The 16,662-nt window shown below is 35.3% G+C and overlaps 1 protein-coding gene across 4 annotated transcripts in view; it reads left to right on the top strand.

Annotated features, from left to right (window-relative positions):
- The window catches only part of il11ra (interleukin 11 receptor subunit alpha), a 37,253-nt gene extending 21,820 nt beyond the window's left edge, over positions 1-15,433 (top strand). For 2 of the 4 annotated variants that reach the window (XM_084103985.1, XM_084103983.1), the window contains exons 3-12: positions 1,655-1,721; positions 2,184-2,344; positions 3,584-3,698; positions 4,625-4,794; positions 4,896-5,065; positions 6,181-6,328; positions 7,299-7,388; positions 8,688-8,787; positions 8,902-8,981; positions 12,174-15,433. In XM_084103985.1, the coding sequence (XP_083960111.1) occupies positions 1,655-1,721; positions 2,184-2,344; positions 3,584-3,698; positions 4,625-4,794; positions 4,896-5,065; positions 6,181-6,328; positions 7,299-7,388; positions 8,688-8,787; positions 8,902-8,980 (1,100 nt within the window). In that variant the 3' untranslated portion in view covers position 8,981; positions 12,174-15,433. The remainder of the gene's footprint in view (positions 1-1,654; positions 1,722-2,183; positions 2,345-3,583; positions 3,699-4,624; positions 4,795-4,895; positions 5,066-6,180; positions 6,329-7,298; positions 7,389-8,687; positions 8,788-8,901; positions 8,982-12,173) is intronic. The other 2 variants (XM_084103986.1, XM_084103984.1) reach the window with 1 other exon arrangement.
- The last annotated feature ends 1,229 nt before the right edge of the window (positions 15,434-16,662 follow it).

Below are 16,662 nucleotides of genomic sequence, written 5' to 3'. Positions count from 1 at the left end.
TGGAGATTAATGTCAATCCAGCGTTGGATTCTAACATCAACCTGATTTTCATTTTCAACGTTGGGTTTGGTCTTCTAAATGCAAATTTTGTCATTGTTTTGGAGCACACTAGCTTATAGATAACAGTAAGGTTAACATATTAATACTAAAAGCCAAAAAACTTTAAATAGGGCACTATTTGAGGGAACAGCCATTTGGGTGTCCGAAACCATTGTGGACGTTATTGAGTGCACTTATTAAATCTCACATTCAATCCCACTACTGGAACTGTGTTCTAGAAATAAATGTGATATTGATATGAGGGTAGGCAGGCATAGATTCAGAGGCATAAGGTACTGTAAGTATTACACACAACAATGCAACAATAATAAAACAATGCATTGACATTTAATTTTGATACCTTAGTACTTTTAAAAACAAGTACTTCTGTGCTTTTACTTAAGTAAAAATTGGTCTTTACAACTTTTACTTGTAACAGAGTAATATTTGACCAGTAGTATCTGTACTTTCACTCAAGTAAGGAAGTTATGTACTTTGTCCACCTCTGTGTATCATGCCAATTTCATCAGTTCAAAGATAATAAATACAAAACATCAAATGCTCTGGAATAAAGAGAGAAGATGAGAACCTGACATTATAAAATACATGATGCGAAGTGTTTTGCATACACTCAGCATCACGGGCTAATTTGAGTTACAAATAGCCCTGAGCCTCTTGTTGCATTTCTTTATATAGACAGAAACTTCTTTCACCTGGAAACATTTGCTAACAATGGGAATTTGCATTCAGAGTTTATACGTTTTGGGAGCAGAATGTCATTTGCCTGGAAGACACACCCTCCTCTGTGTGCGTGTTATCTCTAAACTCTTAAATTCCTTATTACCTTTTGGTTTACTTCTTTGGGGATGAGATATTTGTACCAGTCGCACTGAGACATTTCAAAAGATACCAAATGTGTAATACTGTATGATAATTATTCACATTTAAACCATATAGATTCTTGGGTGAATTTTGGTGATCTCAGCATGAGAGAGAAGGAATGGTGGAAGAGGGAAAGAGATGTAGATTAGGATGATTCTGAGGTGAGACTTGCATCTCGAATGATGCACAAGAGTGAGTTCAAATGTTAATTTCCTTTGTTCTCTCAGAGAGTTGCCGTCTTCCAGTTTTTCCAGTCTTACAAAGACAATGAAAAAAATACTTTTTTAAGCATTTAATCAATTGCATGTGTTAACATGTTAAATTCGACAGCCATATTTATGCTCTTTATTTATTTATTTGATAGTTTATAGTAAAAGACTCAATCATGATGTTACACTCTGTTTTTATAGCATCGAATAAGTAACTAAAACCAAACTTATTGGAAAAAAGAACACTTGAACATACCTCAGTGTGAACTACCTAAAAACCATCTTTTATTACAAAATTACAAAAAGTGTAATTGGATTTTTTTATTTAAAAAAGGGTGGGGTTTATGACCTATTATTGGTGACCTATCCAGCCACCAGGGGGCGATCAAAATGTTTAGGCTTCACTTTTTAGGCTGTGTGCTGCGGCACACTTGGCTCCGTCAAAATTCCAGTGCTATTGGCTTGTTGATAACATAATCACTTGACAGCTCTGGAATAGAACAGCTCATGTCCCCTGCTTTCAGTTTCAGACGTCCAGTTCGGTGGACTGGGCTCCAGGGTCACCCTCACATGCGGAGGCTCACATGGCGGGTACGTACTCCAGTCTATATTAAGTTTTTGCTAGAAATCCATCAGACTCCAGAGCTAAGCTTTCCTGTAAGGAGTGATAATAGTGTGCTTAACCACCCTCTGTAGGGGCACGAGGCCAGTCCTTATAGGGTTTGGACACATTGAGGCTATTTAGAGGGGGGTGGGATGGGGGGGGGGGGGTTGATTCCCCAGCCTCAGATTTTGGCAAGCCTTGTGTTTCATATAAATGCAGTTGTTGAGAAATTATATTTCTCGCCAAAAAAGATGCTATCCAAGAGAATACGGCTGCCAAAAATAAGATTTGCAAAACACACAAACGAGTAACGCGATACGTAGGTCCAGTGTGCGTTGATAGCTGTTATTTGGTCGTAGGTATATCTTTGATTAAAACAGGTTTGCAAGGAAACTAGGTGAAGGTTCTTGACTGAGATGTTGACTTTGAGTTTTGGATGGGGTCGTCAGGTCTCCGGTGGAATGGCGGTTCAATGGGAGCTCAGTACCGACGTGGCAAACACACGAGGGCTCGCTTGCACTACTGAACACCACACACTCAATGGAAGGCAACTACAGCTGCCATGATGAACGAGGAACTTTACTGCAGTCCATCAAACTACGCCTGGGACGTAAGTCAACTTCAGTGATACAAGAGTCCCTTGTTTCGTGTTTTGACTCACAATGTGAATCATTTGATAAAATATATGAGAAAAAGGGTTTAAATAATTGTCTCAGGGCCATATCTATCTATGCTTTTAGGACAAATCTAAATAATTTTCTGTGTCAATCAACATTCTTCTAAAAACGCTCTTGATTGAACTTAACTTGTACAGAACCCAAGACATTCCTTCCTAACCGTAACACCGTTCAACAACGTTTATCCCTCATAGCCTATTTTTCATCCATATAAAATTAAATATGGCATCTACCGCGACTAAGTTCCATTGATTCTTTCGTCTTTAAAAATTATGTTGGCTTACACAAATAAAAGTGTTGTAGCAACATAAACATAACAGATCCGATACACTTTGAATCATGGTCTAGACTCATTACACATTTCATCTCAGATCATATATCCAAGAAGTGCATGAAGTGCTTGAGGCCTATAAAAGGGGGCTTCAATGGGAAAGTGGTTCTAAATTGGTGGGCTGCAACCCAAATATTGATCACAGGTTGGTGTGTGTGTATATATATACACACTGTTAAGATTTGAAGTTTATGCAGATATTATATCAATCAAATAATAGACAATTAAGAGGAAACCACAGCTATTTATTTACTTTATTTATTTCTATGATCTTTACTTCAACTTTTTCCATAATTATGTTTACTTAATTAAAAAAACTTGGATGTTACATGCTACTATTTTAATTTGTGACTAGTTCTATATTGTTGATATTGAGGATCATGTTTGATATTGAGAATTAATGGTATTAACTGAAATGTACGGTGACAGCTACGTCTCGTGATTGCGTGATGCCTCTGAAATAGTGCTTGTACTAGGACAAATCCTTGGAAAGCCAGGAAATGTACTAGTAAAACGGAAGCACTCTGTGCCCCGGGAGCTGCAAAAGAAAGTGTGCAGTTCTACGCCCTTTCTGGTTAACTCAGGGCACTTCCGCTAACAGGAAGTCCCTACTGTACATCACAGCTCCACAGTTTTTTGATAGGAAGGGTGAGATTGCATGTGTGTTCATTTAGTCTATCGTATTACGAACCCTCATGTCCTTGAACGCAGCGCATGCGCTATAAACCGTTATCTTGTGTCGTCTGTCTGTTTGGATGTTTTGGATTGTGTCCACAGATAGAGTTTATTGTGTCTAAACTTATCCCATGAGATATTTTTGTTTTCTTCTTCTTTTTTTTAGATCCACCTCATTTCGTCAGTGTTTCTTGCCAGATGCCGAGTCATATGAAAATCTACTGCTCCTGGGCACAAACTAAGACAACACACCTGCCCACAATCTACAAAACCTCCTACAGGTGCAGTCTTATCTTGTGTTGTATAAAATTATAATATATAATAATAATAATTATGATTATGTTGATAATACTTATCAACATGCACCAATGCTGCAAATTTCTATGTCAATCATTTGTTAACAAACAAGTATTCATTACTTCAATGAGCTCATTGTTTCTGCCTTAAATTATTACATTGTTTAAATTAAAAATATTTTTAGCTAAATGTGATTTTGTATATGTACATTTCTGAAATACATAACTTTGACAATTCCCTCTGAAAACAGATCACTCTAAATTGCAATGTGGACTCATGCATTTTCTTTACTTTTTCTGTAAAGCTGCTTTGAAATGATGTGTATTGTGAAAAGCGCTATACAAATAAATGTGAATTGAATTGAATTATTAATGATAAATATTAAATATTATTTATGTATTTAATATGTACAGTATGTGTATATATATATATATATATATATATATATATATATATATATATATATATATATATATATATATATATATATATATATATATATATATATATAAAATATAATAAGAAATGAATATGCTTAATTAGCAACTTTTTCAAAGAATGTTCAACTTTATAAAGAATCGTGAAAAAAAAATGAAGTAATTAAAATATGAAGCAGCTCAACTGTTTTCAACACTGATAATAATCATAAATGTTTCTTGAGCATCAAATCATCATATTAGAGTGATTTCTGAAGGATCATGTGACACTGAAGACTGGAGTAATGATGCTGACAAATTCAGCTTTGATCACAGGAATAAATTACATTTTACAATATATTCACATATAAAACAGTTCTTTTAAATGGTAATAATATTTTACAATATTACTGTTTTTACTGTATTTTTGGATTAAATACATGCAGCCTTTTGAGATTCACTCCCTTCACTGTTACTTCTGCTGTTTTATACAGTGTTAGAGGCCGAGGGGTCGAACCCTGCGAGCAGAAGCACATTGGTGTGAAGGAGTGCACAATTACTGACCCACAGTTCTGGAGCCACTCAAAGATCCTGGTAAACATCACCGAAATCAACCCGCTGGGATCCAACTCCACCATTTTCCAAATAGATGCTCATGAACTCTGTAAGTTTATATGCCTTCTTATTCTTAAATAAGAATCTTTTTTCTTCCTTTTGTTCTGCTCTGCATAATAAGAATTCATGTCTTTTATTATGTGGCTTCAGTAAAACCGGATCCTCCGGAGGATGTTCGAGTTCTTCCGTTGGAAGGTCAGCCCACACAGTTATTGGTCCGGTGGAGTTATCCTTCATCCTGGCCGGCTGAAAGCTTGTCATCTTTTCCCTTAACATTCCAACTGCTCTACCGGCCGATCGGCTCCGACTTCTGGTCAAAGGTGAGAACCTGATACAGTGCTGACAGTGAACATCAGCACAGTAGATATAACTGTCTGACAATCCTATCATATAAGTATGTAGCAATATAATAATAATAATAATAATACTAATGAAACAATGAATAAATATAAATGATCATAAGCATGAACAATCCGCAACACCAGTTACAGTGTTTTATTACTCTGTTTTTACACATCCTAAGTTACAAGAATAATTGAACTGAATAATAACAAATCAGATATTATTTACTCTCGTGTTGTTCAAAAAGAACACACACACACACACACACACACACACACACACACACACACACACACACACACACACACACACACACTCTCTCACACACACACTCACTCACTCTCTCTCTCTCTCTCTCTCACACACACACACACACACACACTGCTCTCATATCTCAGAGCCCCACAGTCATGGGCTGATCTTATCTGCTTTCACCAGGCAGCTTGGCCTTTCATCAGACAACCAGATGTTGGCTGTCGTTAGATCCCTGTGTGTGTGTGTGTGTGTGTGTGTGTGTGTGTGTGTGTGTGTCTCCTGGTAAATCATACATTATGGAGACAAATTACCCCCACAAAGATGGCAATATCCTAAATCCTTCATCCTTGTGGGAAAATGCTTTGGTCCCCATGAGGAAAACATCACTAAGTGATGTCTTCTGAACGTAAAAATGCAGGAAGTTTTGTGTGATGGTTTAGGGCTAGTTTAGGGGTTAGTGTAAGGCGAAAGAACATTCAATTGTTCAAAAGTGACAGTAGAGACATTTATAATGTTACAAAACATTTCTATTTATAATAGATGTGGTTCTTTGGAACTTTCTATTCATCAAAGAATCCTGGAAAAAAAAGAATTACGACTTCCATAAAAAAATGAAGCAGCACAACTGTTTTCAACATGATGATTGAACATCATATCAGAATGATTTCTGAAGGATCATGTGACACTGAAGACTGGAGTAATGATGCTGAAAATTCAGCTTTGATCACAGGAATAAATTACATTTATAAAACATATTTTAAACATTAAAAAAAATTATGAAATCTAACCGACTCCAACATTTTGTTAAGTGTACGTGTGTGTGTGTATCATCCCTCAGCTGGAGACGGAGGAGAACACGAGTCTGAAGATCATGGATGCTCTGGTGGGTCACTCTCATCAGATCCAGATCCGAGCTCAGGACGCCCTGATCAACCACAGCCAGTGGAGTGAGTGGAGTCATGTGGTGGAGGCCCGGCCCTGGATCGGTCAGTACGCACGCACACACACACACACACACACACACACACACACACATACACACACTCACACACACATGCACACACTCACACTCACACACACATGCACACACTCTCACTCACACACACACACACTCACACACACATGCACACGCACACACACACACACACTCTCACTCACGCACACACACACACACTCTCACTCACACACACACACACACACACGCACACACACATGCACACACACACACACACACACACAAATTACAAATATTTCTATATATATTTAATTTGTCACACCATAGGACCATTCAAAATAAACTATACTAATAAACTGTTTAACAGTTTTAGATAAATTGTTTGTATATTTTACAGAGTTTTGAATATAATTTTAAATAATAGAAAAGTACTATAAAAAATTTAGTTATTTTCTGTAAAATTTGCTTCTTTTTTTGTGTGTGTGTGTAATTAACTCTTGATCCACACAACCAATCTCAAAAAAAAAAATGCATGTATGAATCAAAACCTTATATAACCCATCATCTATCAAATCCTTCAGATAACTAATGTAATAATAGTGTAAATCACATAATATATTAGACTGTGTTCGAAGGCAGATTTCTGATAAATCTAATAAAGGAAGATAATTATAGATGTTGGCAACTCATGTTCAGCAGATCTCCTTATGAAACATGTCTTGTGGTTTGCTGTGTAGAAACATGTGCTGAAATGGAGCGGTCTATCTGTGTCTGCCTCACTGTACTGGAAGAAAAGTACCAACATAATATTGTTTTGTCCTCGCTGGTTGTCAGACAGTAAAAATATGTGCTGTATGAATATGAATGCAGATTAAATGTTGAGCTTTTAGTGGAAAACTGTTGAGGAAAACTTATTCTGACATTACTTTTGAGGGGAGCTGGTCATGAATAATTCAGAAGTAGTATAAATATATATGATTATATTTGTTTTGCAATTTTAGAGCCTTGGGAAGAGCCAACAGAGGAACCAGATTTTAACTATCCATTTGACAATTTGTCATCTCTTGTGAGGACAACAGGCAAGTCCCCAGGTATTTGCTTTACAGTTTCATTCTCCATATGCTTTATTTATTTATTTATTTATTTATTTATTTATTTATTTAGTTAGTTGGTTAGTTAAAAATGCATTTTGCTCAGTAACTGAGAAGTGTTGGCAGGGAATTTTATACGCATTCTCAGATTAACAAAGTATCAGATGTATTTGAGATCTTTGCCAGATTTTTTATTTTTTTTACCCCCTAAATGTTATCCAGATGGTTTGGTCTTGTTTGTGGTGGGCGGAGTTTTCCCCATCATCTGGCCTTGACCAATCAAAGCTCCCGTTATGCAGTTATGTGGCAGACACCAGCATGACTCATTCTGCTCTTTATTAGCTAACTGTTTCCAGGCCATTTAATTATAACTACTCATCTAGTATGTGTACATGCTGTACAATTGCAATTGAGTTATATTTATCAGCTCAAGGCTGGAATGAAGTAAATATATTTGACCTATAAAATACTCAAACAAACTTTTTGCTAAAAATGTCAATATAATAATGTAGTTTATGGTTGTAGACAGCAGTTTTAAGGCAAATAAAAAAATAATTACAATTAAATCACTTTTTAAGAATATTTTTTCTTTCTTTTTTGGTATTAGTTGTACTAATGTTATACACAGTAACATTTACCAAAAAAAACAAAACAAAAAAAAAACAGCAAATCAATAAACATCAATATTTATCTAATTTTCTTTTCCACTTAATTATTATTATTCATTTATTTTTCAATTTATATTGTTTTGTGTGTTTGTTTTTTGTTTTGTGTGTTGTTTTGTATCTTTTATGTTTTTTTGTGCTTTGTTTTGTGTGTTGTCTTGTTTCATTTTTATGTTTATGTGTTGTGTTTTTGTTGTATGTTTGGTTATTTGTTTTGCATTTAGTTTTGTTTTGTGTGTTTTTTTTGTGCATTGTTTTTTGTTTTATGTTTTTTGTTGTTTTATGTTTTTTTGTGTGTTGTTTTTGTATTTCGTTTTGTGTGAAAACAAAAAACTATTTTGTTTTGTGTATTTGTTTGTTTTTTGTTTTGTGTGTTTGCTTTTATTTTGGGTGTTGTTTTGTATATGTTTTTCTTTGTTTTGTGTTGTTTAATTTTATGTTTTGTTTTGTGTTATGTCTGTGTGTTGTTTTTGTTGTTATGTGTTTATTTCTTTGTGTTTCATTTTATGTTTTTTGTGTTTGTTTTGTTTTGTTGTCTGTTTCGTGTGTTTTGTGTTGTGTTTTTTGTTTTATGTGTTGTTTCATTTTATGTGTTGTTGTTTTTTTCATGTGTTTTATTTTGTTTTTTCCTTAGATTCATTACACTCAAGCGGAAGCCACGGTCTGTTGGTTCTGTTGGGGCTGTTTGCAGCGGTCATGGTGGCTGTGTTATTAACTATCATCGTGCTTCTATGGTGAAAATTGTGCTACATTTATCTATATATTTCACAACTAAATACATACAAATCGGTTGCAGCTATATGACAAAGACAATTCGTTTATTGATCTCTGAACTGTTCCTTTTATAGGGCGAGGCAAAGGAAACAAGACAATGTGAAGAAACAGGAACTGACTTCCATGGTGAAGATGAAGTCCATCCCGATCTAAAGTAAGCTGGCTCAGACTTCTGTCTCCATTCTCACATTCCTCACGTCTGCTGTTCTGGCGATTGGCCCATCTCGGTTTAAACAGTCTGGAAGAGACTGCATGCTAAACGATCTATTTATGGTTACTATGTTGATACTTGGAGCATATCATCAGTGTCCAGCCGTCCATTTTTACTGCATAGAAAACAAACTGTTAAAAATGCAGTCAACAAAACCAACTATACTTCTCTTGACTTTTCCTTAGCTTCAAGGAGCGCCAGATACACACTGCACATAATAAATGTGTGAGTGAATCCCCTAATTTATAGTTTCAGGTGTTTACAGAATATAATAGTCACTCCTGAACTTACAGTGCTTGACATAGTTATAACCAAATCAATGTTTTCGTATTGAACAAAAAATAGCTTAACCCGATGATTTTGAGTAAGTAATATTAGCGACTTGAGATGTTTTATTGTTAGTAAATCTCAATCAACAAGGGCTCTGTGTTGTGTATGTTATTGTTGTTGAGCCGCTGCATTTAAATAGCTCTCTCTCTCTCTCTCTCTCTCTCTCTCTCTCTCTCTCTCTCTCTCTCTCTCTCTCTCTCTCTCTCTCTCTCTCTCTGTACTGTCGTTTAATGTGGTTTGCAGATAGACTGCAGTACTTGTGTGAGAAATGTGTTTGGAGATAGTAATTTACAAACAAGTCAAGACAAATACCTCTGATTCTGTATTTTTCTAGCTTCACATCTCAGCCAAGTTGTTCATAAGAGGGAAACTTACATTTAAAGTACATCAGTTCATGTCATATTAATGGCCATAGCAGCTAAAGAGTTCAGATTAACATAGTGAATGCATTGTAGAAATGGACCAATCCGATCTGAACGTGAATCAGGGGGCGGAGCTCAGTGATTGGTCAAATCACATTGAACTCAATGAGATCATAGAAATTCCTATTTACATAGGAATGATCTTGCATATGATTTACAGAAATTGGTTCTGCTGGTGTTTTATGAATAAGGCCGCATGTAAGTACAGTAAGTGATTATGCTCTCAAAATTGGCCACACATTTCCATTTGCCATAATTGATTAGGACAAAAACTTTGCTTATTAATATTATAGAGCAGGTAGCACATGGTCCATTATAGCTAGTTTGTAGTCTACTTTATATGAGCTCTGAATGTTGTAAATTAGCAATGCTAAAAACTGAAGACTAAGACATAAACAGCATATTTCACTTTGAACTTTGCGTCTTTTCTTATGTCTTCAGATCTAAATTTGTGACTCAAGTGGGAAAAGATGTAAATACGATGATTAATATGAGAAATGTCTGCTCTAGATTAGCCTGTAATCTTCCAAACTCTCTCACATGGTGTAATGATTAATACTTCAATGAAAATTAACATTATGTCATTATTTACTCACTCTCATGTCATTCCAGTCTGTATGCTGTTATTTATTTTATTTAAATTTTTATGGTTAAAAAAAAAAAACAGCATTCATATTTCAAAAGATATGAGGGTGGATAAATGAATTATGATTTTTTTAAGAAAATATAAAATATCAAAGTAAATACAAAATGTACAACAAAATACACTACCAATTAAAAGTTTGGGGTCATTCTTTTTTTTTTTTTTTTATTGTTTTTGAAAGTCTCTTATATGGAATCTTATAAATAAAATAAAAATAGTAATTTTCACTTTTTATTTCACAATTCTGACTTTATCTCTCGTTACTGTACGAGTTTATATCTGACGATTCTGACTTTTTTTCATCAAAAATGCAAGTTTTATGAGAAAATAAAAGTCAGAATTCTGGGATATAAACTTGCAATAAAATTTTCTCACAATTGCGAGTTTGTCTCTTACAATTCTGACTCTTTTTTTTTTTTTTTTTTCAGATAAAAAGTTGAAATTACCTTTTTTTATATTTTTTTATATATTCCATGACAGAAATGAGCTTCCATAAACTCACCAAGTCTGCATTTATCTGATCAAAAATACAGTAAAAACAGCGGTATTGTGAAATATTATGATAATTTAAAATAACTGTTTTTATTTGAATATATTTTAAAATGTGAATAAAATGAAAGAAATTTTCAGCATCATTACTCCAGTCACAGTCACGTGATCCTTCAGAAATCAGTCTATTAATTCGTATTATTATCAACGGTGAAAACAGTTGTGCTGTTTAATATGTTTGTGATACATTAAAAAAAAGATTTTTTTTCTTGATACTTTTGATCAATTCATTGAATGCTTGCTGAATAAAAGCATTAATGTAAGCATTAACCCTTTAGAACCTGAAGCTAAAATAGGTGTTTTTCACATATTTTGATTTTTTGACTGTAAAATTCTAAAACAATGTGCTATCTTCATGTGCAAGGTGTCATCTTTTTCAGAAAAAGATTAGCTTTCAACAAATTACAGTTATTGACCATTATTGTGTGTGGCGAGTTTGTAAATAGAATAAATGGACAAAAGAATATTACGAGAATAAATTTACTGATTTTTATTTAGAAAAAAAACTGAAAAAATCATGAACGAAAGAAACTAACACTTTAAAGTTGAAAAATGAACTATAATGCATATATACAAGTTTTTTTTTATGACATTGGGTTGCACAGTTTTCATTTAGAACACTTTTTTTCATAGGCACGCACACATACACATGCACACACCACATGCTAAGATACGTGAAAGAGTAACGGCCATCCGCCTCCCAAGGTTCACTAAAAATCATCCTAATCCCCTCTTCTGCTGTCTAACACTTCTTTCGCCATGTATTTGTTCGTTTCTTTTATTATTTTATGCAATCCAAAACACTCTAACCTGCCGCGCTTCATATCTCTCTGTTCAAATCCTTCCTTCCCGCGCTGTTGTCATTTGCAGACGGTAATAAGCCGTATATTGCCAAAAAGCACATGTTGTCTACTGTCAGGGGCAATTTGAATGGTTTTGATAGTCCAAACAGTTGAAGAGTTACGGTAAAATGAATACAGCTTGCTGGTGTGTGTCGGCGACGACACAGCCGGTTCTAAAGGGTTAAAAGCATTATATATATATAAACTGACCTGAGCAATTTGAACGGTATAGTGTCTTTAGCAGTATATTTTTATTTATGTATTTATTAATTGTTGCACATTGTGTTTTATCACAGAACTGTTGTTCATCAGGCTCTAAAAAATCTTTACTTTTCTCGTTTAACTCTAGATTTGAGAAGTTGTCCGTCTCCAGTTCAGCCCTCATAGGGCATCAGTATAGGGAACCACCACCACTGCCACCACAGCTGACAGACTCCGTTACCCACAATACACCTCTCCTCTCAGCAGAGCTCTGAGGGACGTCCACTGTGAAACATGTACAGTCTACAATGTAGCACAACGCAACGGAAAAACACAAGGATTTCTTTCTCTCTTGGCTTTCTTCTGCTCTCAGCAAATGAAAAACATATTTTTGTGTAATTCCTTCTTCCCGATATCCTCCACTGGGGGACTCATGGAATGCTGTGAAAAGGCTTGGCTTTGCGCGCAGCATACGGGGCATTATGGAGAAAGTATCTTCGTCAGTGTTTCAGTCCTCAAACTCACTTATCTGGCGAAAAAAACCTTTAGACAGCTGCTATCTTTGGAAGACGGAAAGTCTTGGCACTCCAACGATGGACGCGGTGGACTTTCTTTGGAGACACAAAGACGGCTTTGTCTTTCTTCCCGCGAAATCTCTTCACAAGAAACGAAGTTAATGACAGGTGGACGCATCTGCAGTTGATTGTTTTTGTCTGGTTAGTTTCCAACCAGCCTCAAGTTCTCGGTAATAAACTCCCGTAAAAAAATGCATTTCATCATGAGTTCATGTCTTGAAAGTTTACGCCAGTAACGATTAGAAACTTTCGGTGAGCTGGCGTTCAACAAAAAAAAAAGGACCTTCAATAAATGCATTTCATTTCTCTGACTTTTCCTTTATAAAAGCATTGAATCGAGACATGAATGTAAATCAGTCTTACAATGTCACATATACACATTTGTAAGGTGATTAAAGCTGATTGTTTCTGTTGAAGCTAATAGATATCCGCGATATTAAATTCTATGGTAGCTCATCTATAAATTTATATTATGTGTTATACACTTATACTGTATAATAGTTTCTACACAGCATACTGCTCTGTTGTACATTGCTCTCCAGTGTCATAAAGCTCAATGCATGCGTTTATTTTGTAATTCTTTTAAAATGTATGATTTTATTGAATTATAAGATTTTAGCATACGTATCCTTCATATAGGTACAAACAAAAATAATGAACATTGTCCAAACAAAGTCATAAAATGGTTATTGTTTATGTATAAGTTACTATCTCCAAATGTTATTCTTGTCCAATTAAAAATAACTAGGGCAATTTTTTAAATATTTGTTAAGATGTCACTGTGATAATTTCTTTTAATGCCGGGTTCAGACTACATGATTTTGGCACGATCCATTTGACGTAGTGTGTCGTGGTGATTCGTAAACAACAACAGGCGTCGGGACGCAAGAATCGATCGTTTCATCTTGTATAGTGTGTCATATTGGACAACAACAGACTGCGACTCACAGTGCATTATGGGTATTCTCTAGCCGCTTGAGCGTACATTGGTTGTACACTCATTACTGCGGTGCATTATGGGATTGAATGAGTGCACTCGATAACATACACTATACTTTCGGACACCACTAAAAATGGCGGATTCCCTCAAAAAGTGTCATGTTTAAGGGTAAAGGGGACGATTTCGAACACAGCCAAACACTAGCATAAAGGTTCGTTGAGTTACTAAATATCAACAATACTCCTGCCTTTATGATGTTTCCTCGAGGCGGTGCGTTAGCTTAATGCTAATTCCAGATATCACCCAGTTTCTGAAGCGTCTCCGCTGTCGTTCGCCACTCAGAAACTGGGTGAGTTCTGGAATTAGCATTAAGCTAACGGTGGCCATTGTTTACGCTCTTGTTTCCAGAAGTCGTCGCTAGTTCCACCTCAATGACATCTCACACGTTGTTAAAGACGGTAGACGATGGTTGGTTGGGAAGCAATGTGTGGTCTGACCACGACTCGACAAGAATTTAGGAAATCGCATAATCTGACACAGTGACTATCATAACAGATATACATATCTAGTCTGAACCCGGCATAAATATTAACTGAAGAAGTTTGCCAGATGTTTTTTTTTGTACATATCTTCATGCATTTTTGCACCATTTGCTTGTAACCTCTGCATTCATGTTCCCTTTTTTTTTTTTTTTTTTTTTGCCTGTTTCTTTCCACCAGCAAGATGATTTGTGTATTTTTAAAACAGCAGCATTTATACTGAAAGTGGCTTATGGGATCTGTGCTGTAATGATATACCCTTTAAAATCTCCAACCTATGCAGCGTAAAGTATTTTCCAATGCAAAAAGAGCAGATATGTAAAAAAAAAAAAAAAGTGTTTGGTTTTGTCAGTCATTCATATTTGAGACTAGCCAACCTCTTGGTTTAAAGTTTAGTCGGTCATATATTCTTCCTTCCCTGCTTTGTTAAAGTTGTCTCGCATGTTGAGAGTACATAGATTTGGTTAGTGTTATTCTAGACTGAATTATTATGATATGATATGATTATCAGCATTCAGGAAAGTCTGTGGTTCTCAACTGGTTTTGCTTCCGACTTCATGTGGCGCCCAATGCAGTACCAAATTGTTAATCATACAAAGTAAACAAAAATTATTAAAATCAAACCTGCCCACAAAATATTAACATTTCTGTTCTCTTGGGTTCCACTAAAAATGAGCCCCACAAATTATGTTTAACCTCATTGCAAATTAAGGTCATATTGATTTTCCCGTCCAATTTAATGTCTGTCTAGTTTTGCTAGTGTGCAGATGTTTACTAAAACAATTTATTGCAATCGATATGCAAATGGTTTTGTTGCAGCTTTGGGTCGTGACCAGTTGAGAACCACTTCAGCAAAGCGTCCGAACACCATAACAGGCCGAAAATATCAGATTTCTGTTTATTTTTAGACCTCTATCATACAACTGCAAGTGACTCATTAATGGTGTGTTACTGGCCTGGCGTGCAGTTATAGTCGCTCCACACTGACCGTCAAGTCTCGCTTCAGAGAAATTCAACCTCACGATTCCAGAAACCCGAACCAAAGGAAACAAGCCGATCGATGAGAAATCATCTGTTCCTGGCAGGATGGAGAGAGTATATACTTAAAGCAGGACAGGTTTTTGGAGAAAAATATGTATATTTCCCGTTTGCTTTTTTAATAATGTTGCATGCATGGTGTCAAATCCAGATGTATTGGTAAGATGGACTACTGTTGCCTGTTAAAGAGGGAAAGGTGAACACAAAGGCGTCCACAGTAAATGTATATAGTATATTTTTCTGTACAACATAAGCTGTTTTATTATTCCCCTGTTTATATTTTTGTGAAATAAAAGTTATTTTATGTGAAGAAAAAGTATGTATGAGTTTCTTAATTTCATGATATTCAGGACATGGTTCATAGGGTTATTCGTGAAGTTAAGTGAAGAACAACATTAGTCATGGATCGGTGAGAGATCTTTTCACTGATACTGTCAGTTTGTTTCTACAGGGAAATTCAGCAACTCGCTTCCAACCATTTTACAAATATTTAATCATGAAAATCAGGCAAGGGATTTAGTTGCTCATTGAGTTTATACAGCAAAATTAGCTTGCTGTTACTCGGCCAAGGTTTTGGTAAAATAATATACCTCCAATATTTGAGTATGGCGATTTGTAGTCTGTTGGGATTTACATGTTATACTGACTTTAAATCATATAGTCCTAATATTTACATGTTCTTCTGAATCATTTATGCTGCATATTAAGACCTTGATTATGGTGTTTTAAATAATGTCAATAGCTGCACCATTTTAGTTTTGTCTGAGTGAAATAAGTGAAAGTGAAATATTTTACCTTTATTTTTTCCTCTTGATCATTCCTCTCGACACATTTATTGAATGTGATTATTAATAGGGGTAGCCTACTTTAACGTAAAATTGTCACCGATTTTAATGTTCAGATTAAAGATTTTAAAGGTTCCTAATTTTGTTTTGCAACCTAGGTCAGAAAATAATATTTTTTTCTCATAATATACATTATCTTATACATATATACATTAAACATTATACATATGCAATTATATAGAATATACATTATCTTTTCACAGTGTCTGAAATGGGTTGATCGGATTTAGTAAACCCTGCCTTTCTGACAGTTTGCTCTGCTCTGATTGGTCAGATGGCCCAATCTGTTGTGATTGGTCTACTCTGATTTGATTGGTCAGATCGCTCAGTCTGTTGTGATTGGTCTACTCTGCTCTGATTGGTCAGATGACTAATGTGTATACATCAAACCGCTTTTATCAATTTTGAATTGATGGATAATATGTATTTTTTGTAAATTTATGTAGTGTATTTGTTGTTTAGTGGTTGTTTTGAGTCTTTTGTTTTGTCTACCTGTCCAGGGACAACAGATGCAAATTAGCTGTTAGCTAACTCTGGTGCAATTGTTTAAATTGTGCGCTGTCCCTGTCAAATAAACCGTAAAAAAAAAAGAAAAAAAAAAAAGACCCAGTCTGTTGTGATTGGTCTACTCTGATCTGATTGGTCAGATGGCCCATTCTGGGCTGCGTTCAGCCCGACAAAACGTTGCACAACGTTTTTT

Source organism: Abramis brama (assembly GCF_963993115.1).
Source record: "Abramis brama genome assembly, chromosome: 25".
In the NCBI taxonomy this organism is placed as follows: Eukaryota; Metazoa; Chordata; class Actinopteri; order Cypriniformes; family Leuciscidae; genus Abramis; species Abramis brama.
This window is presented reverse-complemented; position numbering and strand designations above follow the sequence as displayed.